Here is a 24,802-nt window from a genome sequence, read left to right as displayed (position 1 = left end):
CCCCACTCTGTCGCCGCGGCTCCTGGGGGGGGGGGGGACTGGACCTGCGCCCGGCGCCCCACCCCGCCCCCTCTGAGTGTCCTGCCGCTTCCAGTGCCCGCCCTTCCGGAATTGTTCGAATTCCCGGCGTCTCCGCGGCCCCGCGGCAGTGCTGGACCTGCAATCCCAGGCTTCCGCACAGCGCCCCCTAGCGGCTGGCGCCGAGAACGACGCCGGCGAGTACCCGAGTTGCACCCCACACGAGGCATTACCTTTATTTCATTATTTTTTTTAAGATTGATTGATTTGAAAAGTGGAGCTATAGAGATTTCCATCTGCTGGTGTGGCCACGGCTGGGCCAGGCTGAAGTCAGAAGCCTGAAGCTCCATCCCAGTCTTCAGGGGCCCAAGAACGTGGGCCACCCTCTGCTGCTTTGCCAGGCGCATCAGAGACCCGGCACTGCGGACACCCAGCAGGGCCCCTCCCCGTCCTCCCGCGCCGTGAACACCGCGAACACCGCGCACCTCCAGGGCGACCAAAGATCCGCTGTGGGTCCTACAGTCTGCCTTTCCAGACGGAATCCACCCCCCCTTTTGAAAAAAGATTTGAAAGAGTTACAGAGAGAGGAGAGGCAGAGAGAGAGAGCGGTCTTCCATCCGCTGGCTCACTCCCCAACTGGCCGTAATGGCCAGAGCTGCACCAATCTGAAGCCAGGAGGCAGGAACTTCTCCCAGGTCTCCTACGCAGGTACAGGGAACTGGATGGGAAGAGCAGCAGCCGGGACTCGAACTGATGCCCACATGGGATGCGGGCACAGCAGGCGCCGGCCGCTACATCTCCTTCTTAGAACCCACACCTCCCATCAGCTGCCGCTGGGGCAGTGGGCTGTGCGGAGCGCGCCCGCCGCTCCTTTCGCTCTCGCTTCCTCTGCCGGTCACGCCGAGGCCTCCGACCACAGCAGAGCCTGCCCCGCCTCACGGCTGGCCGGCTGTTTTCCAATAAAGGCGTGGGAGTTAAGTTCGGGGAGGGGGGGGGGACAGCCAGGCCATGCCCGGAGGCCCGTTTGTGTCCAGTGGGGCGGAGAGGGCGTCCTGCGCCGCGCGTGAACGCGGCTGCGGCTCTCGGGGCTGGGACAGCACAGCAAGGACTCGCGTGGGTGAGGCGTCTCGGGAAAGCCCGCGGCCGGGGACGCTCAGGAACACGGGCGGGGACGTGGGCACTGGGTACAAAGCGGTGGGCGGGGGCTTGCTGGGGCCCACGAGGGGAGACGGACACGCGGGAGGGGCACCCGGCCAGAGCTGCGCATCTCCCGGGGCATCTCGGGTGCCCGGGGCTCGGCCAGCCTCGGGGTCCTGGCAGAGGTCAGGGTGGGTTTCTGCCTGGCCGCTCCCCCCGGGGGTCAACGCCGTGCATCCGCCTTGGGGTCAGGTTCCGAGGGGGCACCCCGGCATCTCCTCGGGTCCCGCCCGCAAAGAAAGGCGCCACACGCGTCTGCGCTCCGGGCCGTTTATTCGTGGATCTCCCCACGCACTCAGGCCTGCATCACCGGCCGCGACTTCTCCGCCTGCAGCTTCACCCCGGAGCCTGCGAAGCCGGTGCCGCCCTGGGAAGGGAGACGAGCGGGGTGAGGGCGCGGCGGGGTGATGTGGGGTCGGGAGGGAGGGTCCTACGCAGGTCAAGATGACTGGGGGGGGGAATCGCGGTGGCCAGGGGCGGGGCCTGTGGAGGGGGGCGGGGCCCGGGGAGGGCGGAGGCCTTGGGGAGGGGGCGGGCCAGGAGGGCAGAGTCTGGGGCACGGGCGAGGCCCGGCGCAGCCCACCCGCTGCAGCACGATGATGTCGCGCTCGGTGAGCCGGTCTCCGTTCACGGGGTCCACCATGTCCTTCCGAATCAGCTTCTCCACGCACTCCAGCGTGACCACGGCCCCCCTGCGGGACGGGACAGGGCGGGGTCGCAGGTCAGGGCCCGGCCCGCCCCCCACCACACCCCGGGCTCCCCGGCTCCCGGGCACTCACGAGGGCCGCAGCACGGCGCACGGCGTGGCGTTACTCAGGCTGTCGCGGGTCACGGCGCACACGTAGCGCTCGCTGCGCGTGATGAGCCCCACGCGGTCCACCGAGTCGTCCAGCAGCGTGAAGCGCACGGGCGTCAGGTCGGACATGCGCAGCGGCTTCCCCGACATGGGGCAGGTCACGGTGCGGGACTGCGGGCGGGGAGGCCAGGTCAGGGCGCGGGGTGCGGGGACGCCCGGGCGCGGGGACACCGAGGGGCGGCCCCTCTCACCGGCTTCTCCAGCTTGGTGGCCTTGGCCTCGGGGGTCAGGGACGGGACCCAGAAGCTGGGCAGCGCCTTCTCCTTATCCTGGCCCGGGGGCCCCTCGCTGGGCCCCGCTTGCGCATCCTCTGTGGGAAAGGCGGGGCTCGGGTGCGGGCTCGGGGAAGCGTGGGCTCGGGCTCCTCCCGTCCGCCAGCCCACTCCCCACCACCTGTGCCGGGCCCCACGGCGGCCTTGGACGTGAAGGGGTTGAGGGGCCGGCTCACGATGGCGGCCTCCTTCTCCAGGAAGCCCCGCACTTGGTCCTGCGCTGCCGCGCGCCGCAGCTGCCGCTGCTCCTCCCGCTGGGCGCCCCGCTGCTTCTCGTAGGCCTGCGGGCAGGGCGAGGGCGCGAGAGGCTGAGGCCCGCAGACTCCCCAGTTCCCAGGCAGGGAAGGCCGCTGAGGCACTGCGGGGGGGGGGGGCGGAATCTGCGCCCCCTCCCCTACTTCAGGACGCCACGCACCCCTCGCTGGGCCAGTCCGGGACTGGGCGTCGCGCCCTAGAGCCCGAGTGCCAGGGCGGAAGCCCCGACTCCGTCACCTCCGCGGCTGGCCGTGGCCGCAGGGAACTCTCCCAGCCTCGGCTTCTCCCTCTGTGAAATGGGCTCACAGTGGAGGAGGCGCCCGGCACGCTGAGTGCTGAGTGCATGTCTGTGGGGGTGCCGGGAAAACTTTGTGCACAGACTTGAAGCTAAGTCTGCTCTGGTGAAACCCCCGGGCCGTCTCCCTAACTCCCACCTCCTTTTCAAAGACTTCTTAGAGGCGTGGATCTCAAAATGCAGATGGTTCGTCCTTGGAGGCCGGGCCTGGCTCTGAGTAAACACCTCGGGAACTCTTACTGTGTGCATCTCCCACGTGCCCTGCAGTGCCTTCTAATGTGGCCCTGGGAGCCCATTCACAGATGCTAAAACTGAGGCCCAGAGAAATGAAGACAGGGCCACTCATCCAGCAAGTCTTTGCCAGGGGCCTAGGACTGCAAGGTGGGCAACACTCGGCCCCGCCCCTGGGGGGGAGCCCATCAGACAGCCCCAAGCAGCTACCGCTGTGACACAGCCCAGGGGAGGGTGACTAGGGCAGGCCCTGGGGGCCCTGGACACAGCAGCTGAAATCCGCCAGGGGTAGTGGGAGGGGAACAGCCCGGCAAAGGCCCGGCCGGAAGAGGAACCGAGAGGAGACCGGAGGGCCGGAAGAGGAACCTAGACGAGACGGGAGGGCGAGGGGCGCTCAGCATGGGAGCCGCCCCTACCCCGCCCCGCCCCCTCACCTTCATCTGCCGGGCGATCTCCTTTTTCTGGTGCAGGATGTACTCCAGGATTGCCTCGCGCTCGTACAGGTAGCCGTCGGGGCTGCCAAGGGAAGGCGGGATGAGGAGAGCCCGGCCCTGGCCCAGGCGCCCAAGGGCTTCCCCGCAGGCCTGGGCTGCCGAACCCTGGGCACGGGCCCTCGAAGGCCCTGGGATGTCCTGTCCCTTGGGCGACCTCTGGAGGGGAGGAGAGGAAGGCCGGCCACGCGGCGGTCAGCCGGTCCCCTGGGACCTGGGCGCGGAGGCCCGGGTGCCGTCCCTGGGGGCTGCAGGAGAAGCCAGCGGCCACACGACTGCGCTGGGAGAAGCCGCGGAAGCTCCAGCGGTCTCCTCACTCAGCCCCGCGCGCTCCTTTCCCGCTGTTGATTTCAATCTGGGTCCTGCCGCCTTAAGAAGCTGACAGTGGCTGGGGACCGGGAGGAGCGATCTGCTGTCATCACGCTCCTGTGGGACACACGGCCAGCCCAGGCAGTGCTCGGCGCCCTCCGCCCCACTGCAGACAGATCCCTCCCCACACCCCCCGCGAGGGCCAAGGAACAGGCCCTGGGCGCTGTCCCCTCGCAGCCCCCACCCGTCCGCAGCTCACGTGACCACAGGATCGTGGCAGGGCTGTAGAGACAGGCAGCAGCAGTCAAAATCCTTCACCGCGTCCCGGCTCAGTCGGATGTTCTGGGTCCCATAGCCTGAGGCCGCTGGGGAGACACGGGCGCGGGCACGGCGGGGTGAGGCGCGGGCACGGCGGGGGGGTCGGCCGGGGCTGTGCCCACTTGTGTCGAGCCCAGGGCCTGCACGCGCGCCCAGCCGCCCGTACCTGTGTCCTTCTTCTTCTCGTGGTACGTGTACACGGCCCCTGCGGTGCAGTTCTTGCCATGGCGCGTCATCTGGGGGAGGAGGGGGTGGTGGGAGCCCAGCCGAGCCCACGGACAGCGGGGAGGGAGGGGCGGGGAAGGAGCCCAGCTGAGCCCCATGGACAGCCGGGCAGGGGCAGCTCACAGCTAAACGCCCACCACAGGAGCCCATTTTTGGGATAAGAAACCCCCCGAGACCCTCCGGGGCTGGGCAACCCCCACCCTGACCCCTCGGCCAGTGACTGGCGACGCGAGCCAGCTCAGCAGCCTGCCTGCTTTTTTTTTTTTGGTCCCATAAAAGGATTCTGAGTAAAATTATGTACTTGTCCTACCAATCTCACATTTACAATGTAAAATAGTTGCAAAGGATACAATTTCCACAACAACTAACATTTTAAAAAAGCAACAGTTATATACTGCCTTTGAAAATGTAGCCGACCCACTTTAAATAACATGATTTCAGCGCTCCCATCACCCATGTGAAAAACGCGAATCTCTGTGTTAACACGAGGCAAGTAACTATGTTCTTTGAACTCTTATTTCTGTTCCACTTCCCTCCCTGCCACCCGTTTTTTAACCTAATGTTTTACCTTTTGTGGTCAAAAATATTTTAGTGATCACTCTGTTATATTTCTCTGCAAGAAAAAATATAGATAGGAAGTCATTTTTTTTTTTCAAATTCTCAGTGGGTTAAGCTGCCACTTCCAACACACTCACACAGGAGTGCCAGTGTGAGTCCCAGCTACTCCGCTTCCAGCCCAGCGTCCTGCTAACGCCCCTGGGAAGCAGGGGAGGATGGCTCAAGGACTCGGACCCCTGCCACCCACATGTGAGACCCAGATAGAGGACCTGGCTCCTGGCTTTGCCTTGACCCAGCTCTGGCTGTTGCTGGCATTTGGGGAGTAGACCAGCAGTTGGAAAATCAAATAAATAAATCTTTTTTTTTTTTTTTTAATTTTTTGACAGGCAGAGTGGACAGTGAGAGACAGAGAGAAAGGTCTTCCTTTGCCGTTGGTTCACCCTCCAATGGCCGCCGCGGTAGCGCGCTGCGGCCGGTGCACCGCGCTGATCTGAAGCCAGGAGCCAGGTGCTTCTCCTGGTCTCCCTTGCGGGTGCAGGGCCCAAGCACGTGGGCCATCCTCCACTGCACTCCCTGGCCACAGCAGAGAGCTGGCCTGGAAGAGGGGCAACCGGGACAGAATCCGGCGCCCCGACCGGGACTAGAACCCGGTGTGCCGGCACCGCAAGGCGGAGGATTAGCCTAGTGAGCCGCGGCGCCGGCCAATAAATCTTTTTTAAAAAAAGACTTTAAATTCCCAGGATCCCAAGGCTCTGAGGGTGAAAAGAGCCCTTGCGACCCCTGTGCTCGGCCGAGCTGTGCAGGGAGCTCCTGAGATGCCAAATCTCGTCGTAACAACACTGACAGTTTGCCATGCTCACTCGCACTCTCTCACAAGGACACAGAGGCACTGTGCAGACGACGCGCGAGGTGTCACAGCCAACACCACGCGTGTGGTAATGTGTCCCGGTAGCAACAGCGAACTATCAAGGAAATGCAAATCAGAACCTCACTGACGCCACGGGGAAGGTCACCATCAGCCAGGCGGGTGGCGGTGAGGACACGGAGCTAAGGAGCCCCCACGCCCTGCCGGGGCTGGACTGATGTAGTGACCGCGGAAAGCAGCTGGCGACGCCTAGGACGTTGGCACATGCCAGCCCCAGGAGCCCGCAGGTCCCCTCCTCCGTGTGCACCTCACGGGGTGGGGGGCCCTCTGTTGGCCATGCACTCGGGCGTTCAGAGCTGCGCCATTCATAACGGAGACATCACAAACCAGAACCTTCCCGACGGCCTGAAACGTGGGACACGTTCCTCTGTGGAAGCAGCCAGCAAGGACAGAGCGCGAGCCGCCGCCACACCCACTGCACGGGGGATCGCACAAGCGCCGCGCAGGCCACAGACCAGACGCAGAGGGAGGCTTGCCGGCCGATTCCATTTAGATGAAGTTCCACAATCTGCACAAATGCTTAACGGCGTTAGAAGCCAACTTTTGTGCAGCAGGCTAAGCCACTGCCTGTGCTGCCAGCATCCCGAAGGGGCGCCAGTTCCAGTCGTGGCCGCTCCGCTTCCAATCCAGCTCCCTGCTGATGCACCTGGGAGGGCAGTGGAGGGTGGCCCAGGTGCTTGGGGCCCTTGTGGGAGACCTGGATGGAATTCCTCTGTGTCTCAGATAAATAAAATTTAAATTTAAAAAAATTCCTTTTTAAAAAAAGAGGAGGTAGGCATTTGGTGAAGTGGTTAAGTCACTGCGGGGGACGTCTGCATGCCATAGGGGAGTGCCTGGCTGCGTCCCGGCTGCTCCACTGCCAATCCAGCCTCTTGCTAACGCACCTTGGGAGGCAGCAGACGATGGCCAGGTACTTGGGTCCTTGCACCCACGTGAGAGACTCAACTGAATTCGGGACTCCTGGCTTACAGCGAGGTATTTGGGGAGTGAGCACTGGATGGAAGATCTCTCTCTCCATCTCTCCCTCTTTTCCCCCACCCCACCTTTCAAATAAGATGAAAACAATAAAAAAATTTAAGATTTATTTTATTTGAAAGGCCAAGTGACAAAGAGAGAGAGTGACAGAGAGACAGACAGACACACACACACAGAGAGAGAGAGAGAGAGAGAGAGAGAGAGAGAGAGATATCTTCCATCCACTGGTTCACTCCCCAAATGGCTGCAATGGCCAGGGCTAGACTAGGCTGAGCCAGGAGCCAGAAGCCAGGAGCTTCTTCCGGGTCTCCCACATGGGTGCAGGGCCCCAAGCATCTGGGCCATCCTCCACTGCCCTCCTAGGCACATTAGCAGGGAGCTGGATTGGAAGTGGAGCAGCTGGGATTCCAACCACTACCCATATAAGAGGCTCTGGCACCACAGGCAGCAGCTTAACCCACTGCATCACAATGCTGGCCTCTAAACATTTTTTTTTTTTTAAAGAGACACATTAGAACCTAATTAAAAAATAGAGAGCATGGTTTAAATATACTAAAGAGCTAAGAAATACAAGGGTACTTGAAAATGACTGTGGAAAATGGTATTGAAATACAAGCGTATTCAGGTGCAGAAGTATTGTGGGACCCACATGTCCACAGCTACAGACTCCAAGTGGTTCAGTACTTGGCCAGGACAGACTTGAGGCCGGAGGCACCCTGTGAGCTACTGAGGTGGTGGGAGGCGGCTTATCTGAAATCAGAGGGGAAGTTCTAGAACCAGAAGTGGATGGGTGTGGTCCCCCCCCACAGGTGCCTGTGTGCACCCTGCGCCTTCCGGCTGTGCAGGTTTGGAGCCGCCCTGTCCTTCCCAAGGAGATGTGCAGTGGGTCTCCAGGGCCCAGACTGTCCCCGGATATATGAACTGCACTGGGATGCACTTGCTTTTTCAGCCCAAGCGTTTCAGGGGAACTGACCACACGTGGAATGCCGGCCAACCCAGAGAGGGAGAAACAGCTGCTCCCAGAGAGATCAGCAAAGGGCACTAGAGAGGCCGAAGGAACACGTCAGTCCAGCAAGGCTACCGAGAGAGGCGCACCTTCTCTTCCCCGGGAAAGGAGAGAGAGAGGGACCGTGCCCAAGGACGGCCGCAGCAGGGCCCCTGGCAGTGGTGGGGAGCCAGAGGCCACTGGTGTCCTCCTGGGAGGAGGGACAGCAGAGTGTGGTGGCCCTGGTGCATGCTGGGGGAGAGGACCTGAGAGGGGACGAGTGGGAGACAGAGATGCACAGAACGTGCAGGGAGCTCGTGCCGTGGCACAGGAGCGCCGGTTCCAGCCCTGGCTGTGCTAACGTCCCTGCGAAGCAGCAACGGCGGCCCACCCACGCCGGGAGCCCTGAGGCATCCCTGGTCCTGGCTTAGCTCGGCCATTCGGGGAGGGAACCAGCGGATGGATGGTCTCTCTGTCTCTGTGCATTTCAAATCAGTAAATAAACATTGTTTTCGAAAAAAGAATGAACAAAGGAGAGGTACCGCGGGTCCACACACGGAGGTGTGGGCAGCGCAGCTCTGCCCGGGCTGATGAAGTCTCAGTTTCTCTTGGTGAGAACGGGGCACCGGCATGGGACGGAGTGCTGTGCGCTCTGGCCCGGGGCCTTCAGCAAAGATTCCTTCCTGCCCTCCGGCGGCAGGCAGGGTCCAGAAACGTGGGGGTGGGGAGCAGCCCCTTGCCCCATGGATGTAAAGAGCAACTCCGCCTCCACGGCGCCCTTCTGGGCTCTGTAAAAACCTCGCCTTTCACACTGAGAACTTCAGCCACGGCCTCTGAGCGCAGCGCTTTCTCGCCCCCTACTGGCACTTCTGGGGAGTGCTTTGGTTTTTAGTATTCAGATTGGAAAGCACAAACCCGGGGAACCACCAACCCAGCAGAAGGGCAGAACGTTCCCCCCACCCTGGAAAGACCCCCTCTTTCCCCTCGCAGCCAGTGTGCCCCTGTAGCAAACACAGCCTGCTGGCAGACAGGGCCTACGCTCCCTCGCCTGCCAGGCCCTGCCCCCACTCTGCCCCACCCCAAGCTTCTAGAATAAGTGTCCAACACCTGCCACTTCCCTCACTCACCTGCCACCGGCTGGCCCCAGCCCCCCTGCCACTCCTGAAGGTCGCACTGACCTCGTGGGCAGGATCCCTGCTCTATTCTTAGTCATCAACTGCCTGACGCTCTGTGGTATGTGGCACGGGTGCCTCTCCCAGCCCAGACACCGGGTGGGTGTCCGGGGCCAAGAGTGGACACAAAGACGCTCCCCCAGAAGTGGGAGGAAGGGCCATGGAGGGGGCACTTCTTCACTTCCCTGGCGACAGCCAGAATCGTCACAAGCAACAGTGCTTGGGCCCTGACCACTCTTGGAGCCCCCAGGGTCATCAGTCCCCCGCCTGTCACCTCGGGGCCTGTCCAGTGGCCATCCTACCTCGCGCGTGGGTCACCCGCAGCAGGGCTGGCAGAGTAAGGTCCAGGGACTCGAGGGGCCCCAAGATGCTTCCACAACAAGCCTGCAGGGCTGCTTTCCCCATCCCCCCAGGAGCGTCTGTGGAATCTCCCAGACTCTATCATGGATGGACCAGGGGGCGGGGGTACGTGCTGGAGCTGAAGGGGACTGGGCATGCGCTGCGCATTCTTTTCTTTCTTTTTTTTAAAGGTTTATTTATTTTTATTTGACAGACAATTACAGAGTGAGGCAGAGCCAGAGAGAGAGAGAGAGAGAGAGAGAGAGAGAGAGAGAGAGAGGTCTTCCATCCACTAGTTCACTCCCCAAATGACTGCAACAGCCAGAGCTGAACTAATCCAAAGCCAGGAGTCAGGAGCCTCCTCCGGGTCTCCCACACAGGTGCAGGGGCCCAAGCACTTGGGCCATCCTCCACTGCTTTCCCAGGCCATAGCAGAGAGCTGGATCAGAAGTAGAGCAGCCAGGACTCAAACCGGCGCCCACATGGGATGCCAGCAGTGCAGGCGGCGGCTTTACCCGCTGCGCCACAGCGCAGGCTCTTTTCTTTTTTAACAGATTTATTTTATTTATTTGAGAGGCAGTTAGAGTGAAGAGAGAGAGAGAGATCTTCCATCTACTAGTTCACTCCCCAAATGGCGGTAACAGCCAGAGCTGGGCTGGGCCAAAGCCAGGAGCCTGGAACTCCACCTGGCCTCCCATGTGGGTGCAGGGGCCCAAGCACTTGGGCCATCTTCAGCTACCTTCCCAGGCACATTAGCAGGGAGCTGGATGGAAAGCGAGAGCTGTGGCATAGCGGGTAAAGCCGCTGGCAGTGCCAGCATTCCATATGGGGGCTGGTTTGTGTCCCGGCTGCTCCACTTCTGATCTAGCTCTCTGCTACGGCCTGGGAAAGCAGCAGATGTTGGGCCCCTGCCACCCACATGGGAGACCCGGAAGAAGTTCCTGGCTCTTGGCTCCAGCTTGGCCCAGCCCTGGCTATTGCAGCCTTCTGGGGAGTGATCCGGTGAAAAGAAGGACTCTCTGTATCTCTCTGTCTCTCAAAATAAATAAATCTTAAAAAAAAAAAAAAAAGAACCCACATAAACAAAAGCTCTTGTGTCCGCAATGACTTTGATGGTCCCAAGCCCAAAAAGTGTGCGCAGCTCTGGCCGAGGGTGGAAGGGCTGGCAGGTGGCGGGCCAGGATTTCGACACTCCCGGAAGCACAGCTCTCGCACACTAGACTGTGTTGTCCTCAGTGAGGCGGCTTCAAAACAGAACAGAACCCGGGACTGGTGCCACCTGCTGTCACAGCACCTCCAGAGGAAACAGCCACAGAGCAGGGGCCATTGTTAGTGTCCACCGCCTCACGGGGGCGGGGACAGGCAAAACCGGATGGAAGCTGAGCACCAGGCTCTAGGCCCGCCTTGAGAACCAGGTGACACCTGCCGGTCCTCCCAGGAAAGTCCCAACCTGAGGAGAAAGCCCAGCCCGTCGGCTTCGCCACACAAGGTCTCTGAGGTCCAGGATAGTTTATTCTTTTAGGACATCTCAACAATTCAGGCGCTAAATTTTCATCGACAACACTTGATCTGTATTTAGGATTCAGAGAGTTTACAAGTATGCGTGTGCGCACACAGATTTCTGCCTGGGTAAGCCGTGGGGAATGGGCCCCTGCACCCATGTGAGAGACCTGGACGAAGTGTCTGGCTCCTGGCTTCAGTCTGGCCAAGCCCTGGCTGTGTGGCCATCTGGGGAGTGAGCCAGCAGTTGGAAGCTCTCTCTGTCTCTCTGCCTTTCAAGTAGATAAATAAATCTTTCTTAAAAAGTTTCCCAGTAACTGAATCAAACATCAGTGAATGTTCAGATTCAAACAAGCTAAAATGAAGTACAAATCAGAGGCAGTCCCTGAGCCGAACACCACGAGGTGTCCGGCGGCTGACCCTGGGTGGTGGCCGGGGCACTGCGCTAAGAAGCAGGAGCCCTGACGCCAAGGCCAAGGGCGGCGTGGACTCCTCCATGTCCAGCGGCTGCGCACAGCCCGCACCCTCTCCCCACAGTTGGTTTATTTCAGTCCCGAGCCTTGGGGGGGGGGGGCTTCCTCCTAAACCTGAAGAATGCACAGACCTCCTGAGAACAGCAAAGTGGCGAGTGTCACACGGAGCCCTGCAAGCCACTCCAGGGGCCAGAGGGTGACCTACACTCAGCAGGACCCTGCTGTATGGGAGCGAAGCCACCCAAGCCTTTGCTACAAATGAGGAAACCTGCCCGGGGAGGGGTCCAAGGTTCCACACAGCCAATCAGGCAGCCCGGGAGTCTGTGGCCTTGACCATCAGCTGCCCCCCTCCCAAGGCAGCCTCAGGGACTGGTCCTGCCCTCCTGCTCTGGGGTGACTGACCCAGCGGCCCGAGGTAGCTCTTGTACCTGCCCCTGCCCCGAGAGGCTCTCTCACAGCCCTGCCCTCCTCTACCCCTCAGACCGGGAGCCCTAGAAGCGGCCTGGCATGGTGACTCAGTTTGGGTCCTGGTACTGCCCGGTGCCTGACAGGATCAGTTAGCAGCCTCCCACCCCAGGGCAGGGAGAGGCTGGAGATCAATGAACCAATCACCGGGCAGAAGCACTGGGAACAAAGCCATCACAGCACCTGGGAATCCTCCAGCCCCGAGGGGTCACACCCAGGCCGCTTCTCCCCTTCCTCCAGGTGGGAAAACAGAGAGACAGATCTCTCGTTCAGTCAGTTCTTTCCACACTAGCCCAGGGAGCGTCTCAAAACAGAACCAGGGGAGCGGGGAGGTGTCGGCTGGTTCAGCCACCACCTAGGATTCCAGCACCCCACAGAGAAGCCGGTTCAGGTCCCAGCTGCTCCACTTCATATCCAACTCCCTGCTAATGCACCCGGGAAAGCAGCAAAGGATGGCCCAAGGGCTCTGGTCCCTGTCACCCACATGGGAGACCCTGATGGAGTCCTAGGTTCCTGGCGTTGGCCAGGCCCAGCCCTGGCCACTGTGGCCATTTGGGAGTGAACCAGCAGATGGAAGGTGTGCTCGCTCGGTTTCAAATACATAAACCAATTCATCTTTTTTTTTTTTTTTTTTTTTAAAGAAAGGAGAGTGGATTAAGTCACTCTTTGTAACTACTACTCAGATATGGCTCAGGATAAAAAGCAAACTGCTCAGGGCGTGAGAGCAGGAGAAATGGCAGGATGGGAAGCTGCCCCTTGGCAGCCCCTGACAAAGCTGAGCCAGGCCTCGCCGGTGATGCCATGGAGGCGGGGGGCTGGTGATGCCGCTAAGGCGGGGGACTGGTGATGCCGCGAAGGCGGGGGGCTGGTGATGCCACGGAGGCAGGGGGCATTCACCGGGGCTCATCCTGGCTTCTGGGGAGGGGGAAAACACAGGTTCATCACAGCTGCGCTCAGCAGCGCCCACCTGTCTCAGCCTGCGCAGGCCGCCGGAACCAAACACCACGAGCTGGATGGCTGGGACAGCAAAACCGCACTTCCTCACGGCCCTGCAGCCTAGCAGTCCAGCACGGGGGGGGGGGGGGGGGGGGGAGGGCACGGCAAGGGCTCGCTTCCTCCCCTTCCTCCCACCAAGCCTCAGGTCGGGGCCCCACCCCATACACCTGCAGGCCTCCCACACGTGAATGGGGGCGGGGACTCATCAGAAATCCCAACCATGCCTGAAATGGGAAAACCGGGCACTGCACGGCCAAGGCACAAGCCCTGAACTGACCATCCTGAATCGGCCGCGCCCACACTTATTCAAGCCTTTGGATCCAATTTCCTGATTCTAGGCAGCCAGGGAATACAGCAGACGGACGGAAAAAGAGGTTAGCTGGCGAATATCCTCCCCTTCAGGCTGCAGCCCCTGTAGGAGCTGCTCACCTCTGCCACAAACGAATGGGCGAGTTCCAATGAGACTCGACCTGTCTGACCCGAGTCACACATTGTCACAGGTCACGAGATGTATTCTTCCGATTTTTCCTGGTTATTTAAAAATGTTGAACGCCATTCTTAGTTTGCAGACTGTACAAAAAGGTGGCAGCTGCAAACATCAGACCTCTGACAAAGGAATTCTATCCAGAATATATAAAAAATGTACAACGCGGGGCCGGCGCTGTGGCGTAAGGAGTTAAGCTGCCACCTGCAGTGCCGGCATCCCATATGGGCACTGGTTCCAGTCCCAGCTGCTCCACTTCTGATCCAGCTCCCTGCTAGTGCACCTGGGAAAAGCAGCGGAGGACGGCCCAGGTGCGCCCATGTGGGAGACCCAGACGAAGCTCCTGGCTCCTGGCTTCCGTCCGGCTTAGTCCAGGCTGTTGCGGCCATTTGGGCAGTGAACCGTGGATGGAAAATAACTTTCTCCCTCTCGCTCTCTGTAACTTTGCCTTTCAAATAAATAAAAAAGAAAGAATAAAACCCTCAATAATCCAAAGACAACTCAATTTAAAAAAAAAAAAAAAGGGCAAGAATTGAAGCAGACATTTCACCAAAGACATACAAATGACCAATAAGCACCTGAGAAGCCATGCAAGAAGTTACTCGTTAAGGATGTTCAATCAAAACCACAATGAGACACCTGTTCACAGCCTCTACGATGATTGATTACGTAGGATCAAAACCAGGGGCGGGCACCGTGGCACGGGGGGCTGAGCTGCACTTGGGACGCCGCATCCCGTGTGAGCGCCGACTCAAGTCCCCTCCACTTCCAACCCCGCTTCCTGCTAACGTGCCCGGAAGGCAGTGAGTGAAGTGCTGGGATCCGTGCCACCCATGCAGGAGACCCAGATGGAGCTCCTGGCTTTGTCCTGGCCCAGCACTGGCTGGTGTGGGCTTTTGGGGAGTGAACTATCAGGTGCAAGATCTCTCTCTTTGTCCCTCCCTTTCCCTCTCTCTCTCTCTCTCTGCCTTTCAAATAAATATACAGATGAAATGAACAAATCTTAAAGAAATGAAAACACTGTCCAAACAAAAGCTTGCACACGAGAGTTCATAGTAGCATTATCTGTAAGATAAGAAGTGGAAACTACTCAAATGTCCATCAGCCAATGGCTGGTATACATCCCACACAACAGCTGTCAGTATATCCCACAACAGGCGTCAGTCTATGCCACACAACAGGCGTCAGTCTGTCCCACACAACAGGCGTCAGTCTCTCCCACACAACAGGCGTCAGTCTGTCCCACACAACAGGCGTCAGTCTCTCCCACACAACAGCCGTCAGTATCTCCCACACAACAGGCGTCAGTCATCCCACACAACAGGCGTCAGTCTGTCCCACACAACAGGCGTCAGTCTCTCCCACACAACAGGCGTCAGTCTGTCCCACACAACAGCCGTCAGTATCTCCCACACAACAGGCGTCAGTGTCTCCCACACAACAGGCGTCAGTCTGTCCCACACAACAGGCGTCAGTCTCTCCCACACAACAGCCGTCAGTATCTCCCACACAACAGGCGTCAGTCTCTCCCACACAACAGGCGTCAGTCTGTCCCACACAACAGCCGTCAGTATCTCCCACACAACAGGCGTCAGTGTATCCCACACAACAGGCGTCAGTCTGTCCCACACAACAGCCATCAGTATCTCCCACACAACAGCCATCAGTCTATCCCACAACAGCTGTCAGTATATCCCACAACAGGCGTCAGTATCTCCCACACAACAGCCATCAGTCTATCCCACACAACAGGCGTCAGTCTGTCCCACACAATAGGCGTCAGTCTATCCCACACAACAGGCGTCAGTATATCCCACAACAGGCGTCAGTCTATCCCACACAATAGGCGTCAGTCTGTCCCACACAACAGGCGTCAGTCTGTCCCACACAACAGGCGTCAGTCTGTCCCACACAACAGGCGTCAGTCTGTCCCACACAACAGGCGTCAGTATCTCCCACACAACAGGCGTCAGTCTGTCCCACACAACAGCTGTCAGTCTGTCCCACAACAGGCGTCAGTCTATCCCACACAACAGCCGTCAGTGTATCCCACACAACAGCCATCAGTCTATCCCACACAACAGGCGTCAGTATCTCCCACAGAACAGGAGTCAGTCTATCCCACACAACAGGCGTCAGTCTGTCCCACACAACAGGCGTCAGTCTGTCCCACACAACAGGCGTCAGTATCTCCCACACAACAGCCATCAGTGTATCCCACACAACAGGTGTCAGTCTGTCCCACACAACAGCCATCAGTATCTCCCACACAACAGCCATCAGTCTATCCCACAACAGCTGTCAGTATATCCCACAACAGGCATCAGTATCTCCCACACAACAGCTGTCAGTATATCCCACACAACAGGTGTCAGTATGTCCCACAACAGGCATCAGTCTATCCCACACAACAGCCATCAGTATCTCCCACACAACAGGCGTCAGTCTATCCCACACAACAGGCGTCAGTCTGTCCCACACGACAGCCATCAGTATCTCCCACACAACAAGCCATCAGTCTATCCCACACAACAGGTGTCAGTATCTCCCACACAACAGCCATCAGTATCTCCCACACAACAGCCATCAGCCTATCCCACACAACAGCCGTCAGTCTATCCCACACAACAGCTGTCAGTATCTCCCACACAACAGGTGTCAGTATGTCCCACAACAGGCGTCAGTCTATCCCACACAACAGGCGTCAGTATCTCCCACACAACAGCCATCAGTATCTCCCACACAACAGCCATCAGTGTATCCCACACAACAGGCGTCAGTCTGTCCCACACAACAGCCATCAGTATCTCCCACACAACAGCCATCAGTCTATCCCACAACAGCCGTCAGTATATCCCACAACAGGCGTCAGTATCTCCCACACAACAGCTGTCAGTATATCCCACACAACAGGTGTCAGTATGTCCCACAACAGGCATCAGTCTATCCCACACAACAGCCATCAGTATCTCCCACACAACAGGCGTCAGTCTATCCCACACAACAGGCGTCAGTCTGTCCCACACGACAGCCATCAGTATCTCCCACACAACAAGCCATCAGTCTATCCCACACAACAGGTGTCAGTATCTCCCACACAACAGCCATCAGTATCTCCCACACAACAGCCATCAGTCTATCCCACACAACAGCCGTCAGTCTATCCCACACAACAGCTGTCAGTATCTCCCACACAACAGGTGTCAGTATGTCCCACAACAGGCGTCAGTCTATCCCACACAACAGGCGTCAGTATCTCCCACACAACAGCCATCAGTATCTCCCACACAACAGCCATCAGTGTATCCCACACAACAGGCGTCAGTCTGTCCCACACAACAGCCATCAGTATCTCCCACACAACAGCCATCAGTCTATCCCACAACAGCCGTCAGTATATCCCACAACAGGCGTCAGTATCTCCCACACAACAGCTGTCAGTATATCCCACACAACAGGTGTCAGTATGTCCCACAACAGGCATCAGTCTATCCCACACAACAGCCATCAGTATCTCCCACACAACAGGCGTCAGTCTATCCCACACAACAGGCGTCAGTCTGTCCCACACAACAGGCGTCAGTATCTCCCACACAACAAGCCATCAGTCTATCCCACACAACAGGTGTCAGTATCTCCCACACAACAGCCATCAGTATCTCCCACACAACAGCCATCAGTCTATCCCACACAACAGGCGTCAGTCTGTCCCACACAACAGCCATTAGTATCTCCCACACAACAGGCGTATGTCCCACAACAGGCGTCAGTCTATCCCACACAACAGGCGTCAGTCTGTCCCACACAACAGCTGTCAGTATATCCCACACAACAGGTGTCAGTATGTCCCACAACAGCCGTCAGTCTATCCCACACAACAGCCGTCAGTCTATCCCACACAACAGCCGTCAGTATCTCCCACACAACAGGCGTCAGTCTGTCCCACACAACAGCCGTCAGTATCTCCCACACAACAGCCGTCAGTGTATCCCACACAACAGGCGTCAGTCTATCCCACACAACAGCCGTCAGTATCTCCCACACAACAGCCATCAGTGTATCCCACACAACAGGCGTCAGTATGTCCCACACAACAGGAAATGATTCAGCCATGAAGGTGATGAAGGGGTGGGCATTTGGCCTCCTGCTCATGATGGCTGCACCCCCCATGGGAGTGCCCGGGTTCGAGTCCCTGCTCTGCTCTGGATCCAGCTTCCTGCTCATGTGCACCCTGGAAGGTGGCAGGCGATGGCTTGAGGTCCTGGCTCCCAGCTCCAGCCCTCGTCCAGCGCTGGCTGTGGCCCTTGGGTAATGCAAGCCAGCTATTGTGGGCATTTGGGGAGTGAACCAGCAAATGGGAGCGTTTTTCTCTCTCTCTCTCTCTGGGTATATATGTGGCTCTCAAGTAAAAAAAAAAAAAAAAAAAAAAAAAAACGAAAAGCATGGAGGAACTGCTCCAAATTAGGGGGCAACACTGTGGTTCAGCAGGTTAAGCCGCTGCCAGCGACGCCCCCACCCCATACAAGCGCTCCTCCCAATCCCCACTGCTCCACTTCCGATCTGGCTGTGTTAACACACCTTGGAAGGCGGCAGACGATGGCGATGGCCCAGGTGCGTGGGCCACTGCCACCCCCGGACCAGCCTGGGCCACTGTGGACCCAGTGGGTAAGAGAGTGCACGTTCTCTCTGACTCTCTCTCTCTGTAACTCTGACTTTTTTTAATTTTTTTTTTTTTTTTTGACAGGCAGAGTGGACAGTGAGAGAGAGAGACAGAGAGAAAGGTCTTCCTTTGCCGTTGGTTCACCCTCCAATGGCCGCCGCGGTTGGCGCGCTGCGGCCGGTGCACCGCGCTGATCCGATGGCAGGAGCCAGGTGCTTATCCTGGTCTCCCATGCAGGTGCAGGGCCCAAGCACTTGGGCCATCCTCCACTGCCTTCCCTGGCCACAGCAGAGCTGGCCTGGAAGAGGGGCAACCGGGACAGAATCCGGTGCCCTGACCGGGACTAGAACCCGGTGTGACGGCGCCGCAAGGCGGAGGATTAGCCTAGTGAGCCACGGCGCCGGCCTCTGTAACTCTGACTTTTAAATCTTTAAAAAAAGCAAGATTTCAGAGACAGCACTCACTTGACTGGACCCTGATTCAAAAGAAACCAATGGCAAAAAAAATGTCCAAAATAAAACCCTTTTAGGGGCAAGCGCTGTGACACAGATCAAGCCCCGCCTGTCCACTTGGGCAGCAGGCGACGGCCCGGCCCCTGTCACCCACGTGGGGGGCGCAGGTGAGCTCCGGCTTCCAGGTGGCCCAGCTCCAGCTGCTGTGGGCATTCGGTGGGTGAGCAGCAGATGGGAGCTGTCTGTGCCTTTGCCTCCCGAATAAAAAACAAACTTTAAAACACAAGTGTTTCTGAGACACTGGATCTGAACACGGACCACGTATTACGCACGATAACCCCGTAAGAACACCTCTCCCCGCGAGTGCGGCAGTAGTGAGGGGCGAAACGTCCAGGACGACGATGCTTTAAAAAATTCAGCAAGTATGGCAAAAAATAAAAATAAAAATAAAAAAAAAACTGGCCCATCTGGGCGGCAGGCACTCCCTCGGAAGTCTCTCTTTACGCAAGTTGGGACGTTTTCCTAACACAACCGCCGCAAGCATCCCCCGAGAGGCCCACGATCGCCCCGAATCAGGACGCGAACCCCACAACCGTGAGACCCCAACCCCGAGAACGCGCTGCCCGGGCCCGCGCCGTGCACCGCCGCCCCGGCACGCGGCGGCCGCGAGCCTCCCGCTTCCTCAGCTCCCACCCTCCGCCCCCGGGGTCCGGCGCCCCCTTCCCCGGGGACCCCAGCCCCACCGCCGGCCACCGGCAGGGGCCGCCGGGAGATGTAGTCCGGCGCCAAACCAGCGACGCCCCGCGAGCTTTATTCATGATTGACAGGAAAGGCGGCCACGGAGACCGCGCCCCCGGCTCCCTCAAGACCGTAGGCCGCTGGCCCGCGAGGGGCCGATCCCAACACCACTGCCCCTCCGCCACCTGGAACTCACCTCCCGAACGACGCCTCGGTCCCCGGTCGCCTCCTCAACTGTGCCCCTACACCGGAAAAGAGCACTGTTTTCCCCCTCCGCCGCATCCACTTCCGCCCGGCAGAAGCGACCGGATGTAGAGCTGCCCCTAGTTGCGGAGGCCGTACGCCTGCCTAGGTAAGTTCTCTCTTCGTCTTCTCCTCCCTCCGGAAACGAGAGGAGCAACTCGAAGGTTCCGGTTGATCAAACGGGTGTGACGGGCGAACGCTTAGTATGTACTAGGCATGTCCCAGGGCGGACGGTTTCCTGCCTGATTCCCAGGCTTGTTGAGTCTTTCTAAGATGGAGATTAAGGACTAAATACGCCCGCCAGGGAATGCAATGCCCACTTCCCCGAGTATACTATCCATTCTTCTTGCGGTCTCATTGAGACCATTGAGAAGGGAGGCAGTCTCCCCATTTTATAGACAGTTGAGACCGGGAGTCATAGCCATGGCAGCCCCTCAGGAAGCGCGGATTCCCCCCAGCGCCGCCCATCCAGGGGCCAGGCATACGGTTCCCGCCCTTTTCCAGGGTCTAGGGACCCACAGGTATTTCCCCAGCTCGGCCAGGCTAGCTCCCTGCAGAGAGGCGGAGCCGACGTGGGGGTGGGAGCCCGCGGGAGGGGCACAGATCCAGAGCCCTAAGCGCCCCCACGGTGATGGAGACCCCGGCTCCTCGCGGGGGCTCTCACCCTTAGGCCCGCCATCCCAAGGTCCCTTTAAATACTTTGTCCCTTACCTGAGCCCCGCCCAGGGCAGGTAATCCTTAGCCCCGCCCCTCTGCCTGAAACCGGGATCGGGCCCGGAGCCGGGACTGGAGCACCCCTCCTCCCTCTCCCCTCCCCTCCCCTCTCTTCTCCCCCTTCCCAGCTGGCCGAGGCGGCCCTGGACGGGTCCTCACAGGTCTGGGCCGGTAAGTGAGGGCTCCTGGAGGCAGAGCCGGGTCTGGGGACCCAGGCGTCCTGGCTTTTCCTCCCTGGTACCCCGAAACCCAGAGATGGGGGACCGAAGGCCCAGGGTCCCGGTCCTCGCGGGCCCTTGGTCGCCAGAATACAGGGCCCTGCTCCTGCCTCTGCTGTGACCTTTGCCCTCTGTGGGTGATGTGGCAATGAGTGTGGAGAGTGTGTAAGTGGGAGCTCCCGGGAGGAAGGTACCCCAGTCAATCGGCAGGGGCCTGCTGTGTGCCCAGCCCTGTGCTGGGTGCTGCAGACTCGCTGGAGGACGGGCAGGACAAGCCTCCCAGCCCCTGGAAGCCCCCTGCCTCCCCTCACACCTGGCCCTGACATCTGCAAACTGGGTCTCTGTGCCCCATCTGTGAAATGGGAGTGATAATAGTTCTGTTTTGGCAAAAACGAAAATGAGGCGACGCAGGCAAACCGGGTTTGGGACCGCTTCTTAGGGCCTGCTGTTTGCATTCTTGGGCCACAGGGGACCCCGGGGACACCTTGCTTCGCTCACCAGGGGCTGGTTCCAGGTGTCCACAGACAATGACAGGCCACCCCTCTCTGCTGCTGCTGTATATGGGGCTGACCTCCTGCCTGGATCCTTCATCCAGCGAGGAGCAAGACCAAGGTGAGTAGTCAGAGAAACACCAGGATCTGCCGTGGCCCCTGGGTCAGGACCCGGGACCCCAAAGCCCTCGGTCCCCTCAAGGCCCTGGCCCTGAGACCCTCTGTTTTCCTGTTACTCTTGTCTTTGGGCCCAGAAGTCTTCCTGGACTCCCCAGAGGCCCAGCGCTTCCTGGCCAGCCGCAGGCGGATCCCCAGAGCCAACCACTGGGACCTGGAGCTGTTCACACCGGGGAACCTGGAACGAGAGTGTCACGAGGAGAGGTGTTCCTGGGAAGAGGCCAGGGAGTACTTTGAGGACAACACTCTGACGGTGAGGGCCCTGGGGTGCGGGGGAGGGGGACGTGTCCTCGACTCCTCCCCCCACCCCCCCCCCCCCCCCGGGAAATCCAGGAGAGCTGCCTGGGCCTCATGGCTGTGCCCCCTTCTCTCCCAAGGAGCGCTTCTGGGAGAGCTACATCTACAATGGCAAAGGAGGTGAGTGGGGGAGAAGCCCTGTTGTCTGTGCAGCTACGGAGGCCCCTTCCCGTGGAGGCCAAACCGACGCCCCCCCCCAAAATTAGGCACTAAAGCATCTGCTCCCCCCCTTCCAGTCCCCTCCCAGAGCCCCTGCCCCGGGGCTCCCACCGGGGTGACTGACAGCCTTGGGCTCAGGAGGGCAGCCCACCTGAGTCCCTTCTTTGAAGTCCACAACCCCAGCCTCTATGGCAGCTTGGTTGCTAGGGGGGCTGCTCCCTAGCAACAGAGCCAGGGGAAGAAGCCAGGCCTCCCTCACCTGCCCGGTTTGCCCACCCTCTAACCCTGTCTTGGCTGCAGCTGTGTTGCTAAGGGGGCTGCTCCTTAGCAACGGGGCCTGGCCAGGCCAGACAGAGGAAGCCCGGAGCACTACCTGGCTGGGTCCCCCTCCCCCACAGCCCCATCCAAGCCTCCAGCCTGGTTGCTAGGGAGGCCGGCTCCCTAGCAACCACACCTAGCTCCAGGACCCAAGGCCTCCTGCCCACTGGAGGGGGCTCCTCTGGGCAGCAGATGCCCCACCCACTTGTGGCCTGGTTGCTAGGGATGGAGGCACCCTAGCAACAGGCCCCCCTAAGTCTGGGCTAGACCCCTCCTGTTTGAGCCTGGTTTCTCAGGGGAGGTAGCTCCTTGTGCTGCAGGCTCAGTGAGGCCTGTCGTCTCCTGGAATGCACCTGAAACCTGCCTGGCTGGCCCCTGCCTTCTAACCATGCAGCTGTTAGCCAAGGGGGCTTAAAGAGAGCACACACACACACACACCCCAATGCCAGAGCTCCCGAGGCTTCCCAGAGCCCGGGGTCTCCCTGTGCCCCCTTCTCCCGGGGCAGGAGGTCTCGGATCGCTGCAGCGTTCTAGACATCAGCTATCAGGGGGAGGGCAGCCCCTAAGTGCCTGCTTTGTGCAAGGAACCTTTCCTAGCCTATACCAGGGAGAAGACTCGGTTTCTCCTCTGCTCTCAGGATCGAGGCCCCCATCAAAGGAGCCGCTCTCCAGGCTGGGCAGTGTGACCCAACCACAGGCGCCCCCTCCCTCTGTGTGCCCTCACGCTCACTTCAGACATGAACGGTGCATTTAGCCGGCTGGCCTGTGCTAGCATTTGCTCAGTGAGGCACGCACAGCACTGGGGCTCTCAAAGCCGGCAGTGTCCTGGGCTTCAATGCCAACTAGCCCTGGAGGCTGTGGCCCTGGCTCTTGGGCATTTCACCCACCCCGTGTCCGGAGGGCAGGGCGGAGGGTCTTCGCGGTCATGGGGCATGGCTACCGTGTTTCCCATCCCAGAGGAAGTTCTCACGGGCCCTTGACCAGTCAGTCGTAGCCTGTAGGGTGCAGGTTATGGTTTCCATCTTATAGGGTGGGTAACAGGGGTTGGGGGATGGGGGAGCTGGGTGGCCTGCCCGAGGTCGCAAGGCTGGGAAGCGGCCCCAGCCCTGCCTAGCTCCATAACCCACACTCCTCTCTTACGGGGAAAGAATTTGGATTTTGGGTTGTTGGGTTGGGTGGCAGTCCCTAAGACAATGACTCCCCTCCCCACCACCACCCAGGGCGTGGACGGATAGACGTGGCTGGCCTGGCAGTGGGGCTGACCTGTGGCCTCCTGCTCATCGTCCTGGCCGGCCTGGGAGCATTCTGGTATCTGCACTACCGACGCGGCCGAAGCCAGCAGTCCTGTCCCCAAGAGTAAGGGGGCTTCAGGGAGGAGGGACCCCGGGGACCCAATGCCGCCTGCCCACGGGAGGACCACGCCCACAGGGCACCAGATGCCCCCACCCATCTGTGGCCTGGTTCTGGGTGGGGGGTAGCTCCTTGGTCCAGGCCCAGTGAAGGCAGAGGGCAGGGGAGGGGAGGGAGGGTGGACCCGAGGAGACGTGAGCAGGTGCCCACCTGAGGACAGCGTGGTGGGCAGTGAGTCTGAGCTTGCTGGCGTCTGTCTGCACCTGGTTCATGGGGGGAGCCCTGTCAACACGTGCAGCCGCCTTGCTGTCTTTGGAGTCCGGCTGTTACTTGAGAGCCCTTGGTGGTACCTTGGTCTCCATGGAGACAGGGTGGGGGGTATCTTTCCCGCTGATGACGTCTCAGGGTGAGAGCGCAGGTGTTGAGAGGATGGGGGTCTGGGGGTCTTTGAGGATGTGTAGATTCTAAGAGGAGACTTAGGGACCCTGGAGCTACCGTAGCTGTCTTCCTGTCTGCAAGGATGCACGGAGTTCCGTGTGTCTGTCTCTGCAGGGCTCTCTCCGTGACTCTGCTGTGTCTGGCACACCTGTGTGCTCCGTGGGAGACTAGTCTCTCCCTGAGTCTCTGTCCCACAGGTTTCCCCTGCTGACCGCACCTTTTGTGTCCCCAGAACCGGGCTCATCAGCCCTCTCAACCCTCTGAGCCCCCTGGAGCCGCCGACGCCCCCTCCTCCGCCCCCACCCCCAGGTCTCCCCACCTATGAGCAAGCACTGGCCGCCTCCGGGGTGCACGACGCACCTCCGCCCCCTTACACCAGGTAGGGGGCGGGGCTTCCCAGGGGCGGGGTGCAAGGGGGAGGCGTGGGCTCGGGGGCGGGGCTTGAACTGGGGGCTTGTTACCTGGGGCCGGACTCGGAGCGCGGGGGCGGGGCCCTGTGCAATTGTCTGTAGGGGCGTGGCCCGGCCTGTGGAGCCTTGTGGGAGGGTGGGGCTTACGCCCAGAGGGTCCAGGATTGGCTGAGACGCCAAGGGCGGGTCGGAGTGGTCTTGGGTGAGGGGTGGGGGGAAAACAGCCTCCCCACTGCACCCCTCCTCTCGCAGCCTTAGGAGGCCCCACTGAAGAACAGCTTCAGCCTGGACTTCCCGAGCTGTGCCCCCGATTCACACCGGATTCCGGAAGTCCCCCGGGCCCCTCGGACTGCGGAGCTGAGCTTGGTGGGCGGTGGGAGCAGGGGTCGTCCGGCCTGCGGCCCACCCTGCCACACGTGTCCCCGCGTCCCGGCCCGTGCGGGCCCCCACGCTCCCCTCACTCTGGGGGCGACCGCCAGCCCCGCCTGCGGGGTAGGCATGCGCGCGTGGAGGCCCGGACTCGGGGCGCGGGCTGGCCCGTGCGGGCACGTAGGACCCGACCCTCGCCCGCCCATGCCCTGGGGCACGCCCGCGCGTGTCTTCTGCGACCCCGAGAAAGGATGGGGGGGGCACATTTGCAAGCGTGCTCGGTGGGGACGCTGGCCCTACACCCGGGCGCTGGAGTGAGCTGCTCTCTTAAATAAAATCCTTTGGGAAAGAGACCCAAAAAAGCTGAAACAATGCAAAAAAAATAAAATAAAACTAAAAATTGAGTGCACTGTCGGGCTCATTTGCGCG

General features: G+C 59.9%; 2 protein-coding genes across 9 annotated transcripts; one reads left to right on the top strand and one right to left on the bottom strand.

Annotated features, from left to right (window-relative positions):
• Positions 1-227: 227 nt before the first annotated feature.
• Positions 228-19,475, bottom strand: NOSIP (nitric oxide synthase interacting protein). 2 transcript variants are annotated; one of them, XM_062176319.1, is made up of 10 exons: positions 19,386-19,475; positions 5,036-5,080; positions 4,409-4,478; positions 4,184-4,289; positions 3,559-3,640; positions 2,465-2,624; positions 2,263-2,381; positions 1,995-2,182; positions 1,799-1,907; positions 228-1,582 (listed from the first exon to the last, which is right to left on the bottom strand). In XM_062176319.1, the coding sequence occupies exons 3-10, from the start codon at positions 4,476-4,478 to the stop codon at positions 1,511-1,513; spliced, it is 906 nt and encodes a 301-aa protein (XP_062032303.1). In that variant the 5' UTR covers positions 5,036-5,080; positions 19,386-19,475; the 3' UTR covers positions 228-1,510. The 2 variants fall into 2 exon arrangements, with proteins under 2 accessions (XP_062032303.1, XP_062032304.1); XM_062176320.1 differs by lacking the exon at positions 5,036-5,080 and having other exon boundaries at positions 19,386-19,470.
• PRRG2 (proline rich and Gla domain 2) lies at positions 19,453-24,746 on the top strand. 7 transcript variants are annotated; one of them, XM_062176333.1, is made up of 7 exons: positions 19,453-19,541; positions 20,833-20,976; positions 21,110-21,285; positions 21,410-21,449; positions 23,027-23,162; positions 23,827-23,973; positions 24,257-24,746. In XM_062176333.1, the coding sequence occupies exons 2-7, from the start codon at positions 20,892-20,894 to the stop codon at positions 24,273-24,275; spliced, it is 603 nt and encodes a 200-aa protein (XP_062032317.1). In that variant the 5' UTR covers positions 19,453-19,541; positions 20,833-20,891; the 3' UTR covers positions 24,276-24,746. The 7 variants fall into 7 exon arrangements, with proteins under 7 accessions (XP_062032317.1, XP_062032322.1, XP_062032321.1 ...); XM_062176338.1 differs by having other exon boundaries at positions 19,500-19,541; positions 20,879-20,976; XM_062176337.1 differs by having other exon boundaries at positions 19,526-19,541; positions 20,866-20,976.
• Positions 24,747-24,802: the final 56 nt, after the last annotated feature.

This window comes from Lepus europaeus, chromosome 19 (assembly GCF_033115175.1).
Source record: "Lepus europaeus isolate LE1 chromosome 19, mLepTim1.pri, whole genome shotgun sequence".
Taxonomy (NCBI): Eukaryota; Metazoa; Chordata; class Mammalia; order Lagomorpha; family Leporidae; genus Lepus; species Lepus europaeus.
Note: the sequence above shows the minus strand (reverse complement) of the source record. Positions and strands in the feature narration are given on the sequence as shown.

Bases quoted from the DNA above. Each gene is read 5' to 3' on its own strand.
- NOSIP (XM_062176319.1), bottom strand. From the start codon at position 4,478: ATGACGCGCCATGGCAAGAACTGCACCGCAGGGGCCGTGTACACGTAC. The intron at 2,183-2,262 runs GTGAGAGGGGCC...CCCCGCCCGCAG, and splicing joins CCACCAAGCTGGAGAAGCCG to TCCCGCACCGTGACCTGCCC. The intron at 1,908-1,994 runs GTGAGTGCCCGG...CCCGTCCCGCAG, and splicing joins TGCGCCGTGCTGCGGCCCTC to GGGGGCCGTGGTCACGCTGG.
- PRRG2 (XM_062176333.1), top strand. From the start codon at position 20,892: ATGACAGGCCACCCCTCTCTGCTGCTGCTGTATATGGGGCTGACCTCC. The intron at 21,286-21,409 runs GTGAGGGCCCTG...TTCTCTCCCAAG, and splicing joins TTGAGGACAACACTCTGACG to GAGCGCTTCTGGGAGAGCTA. The intron at 23,163-23,826 runs GTAAGGGGGCTT...TTGTGTCCCCAG, and splicing joins CAGCAGTCCTGTCCCCAAGA to AACCGGGCTCATCAGCCCTC.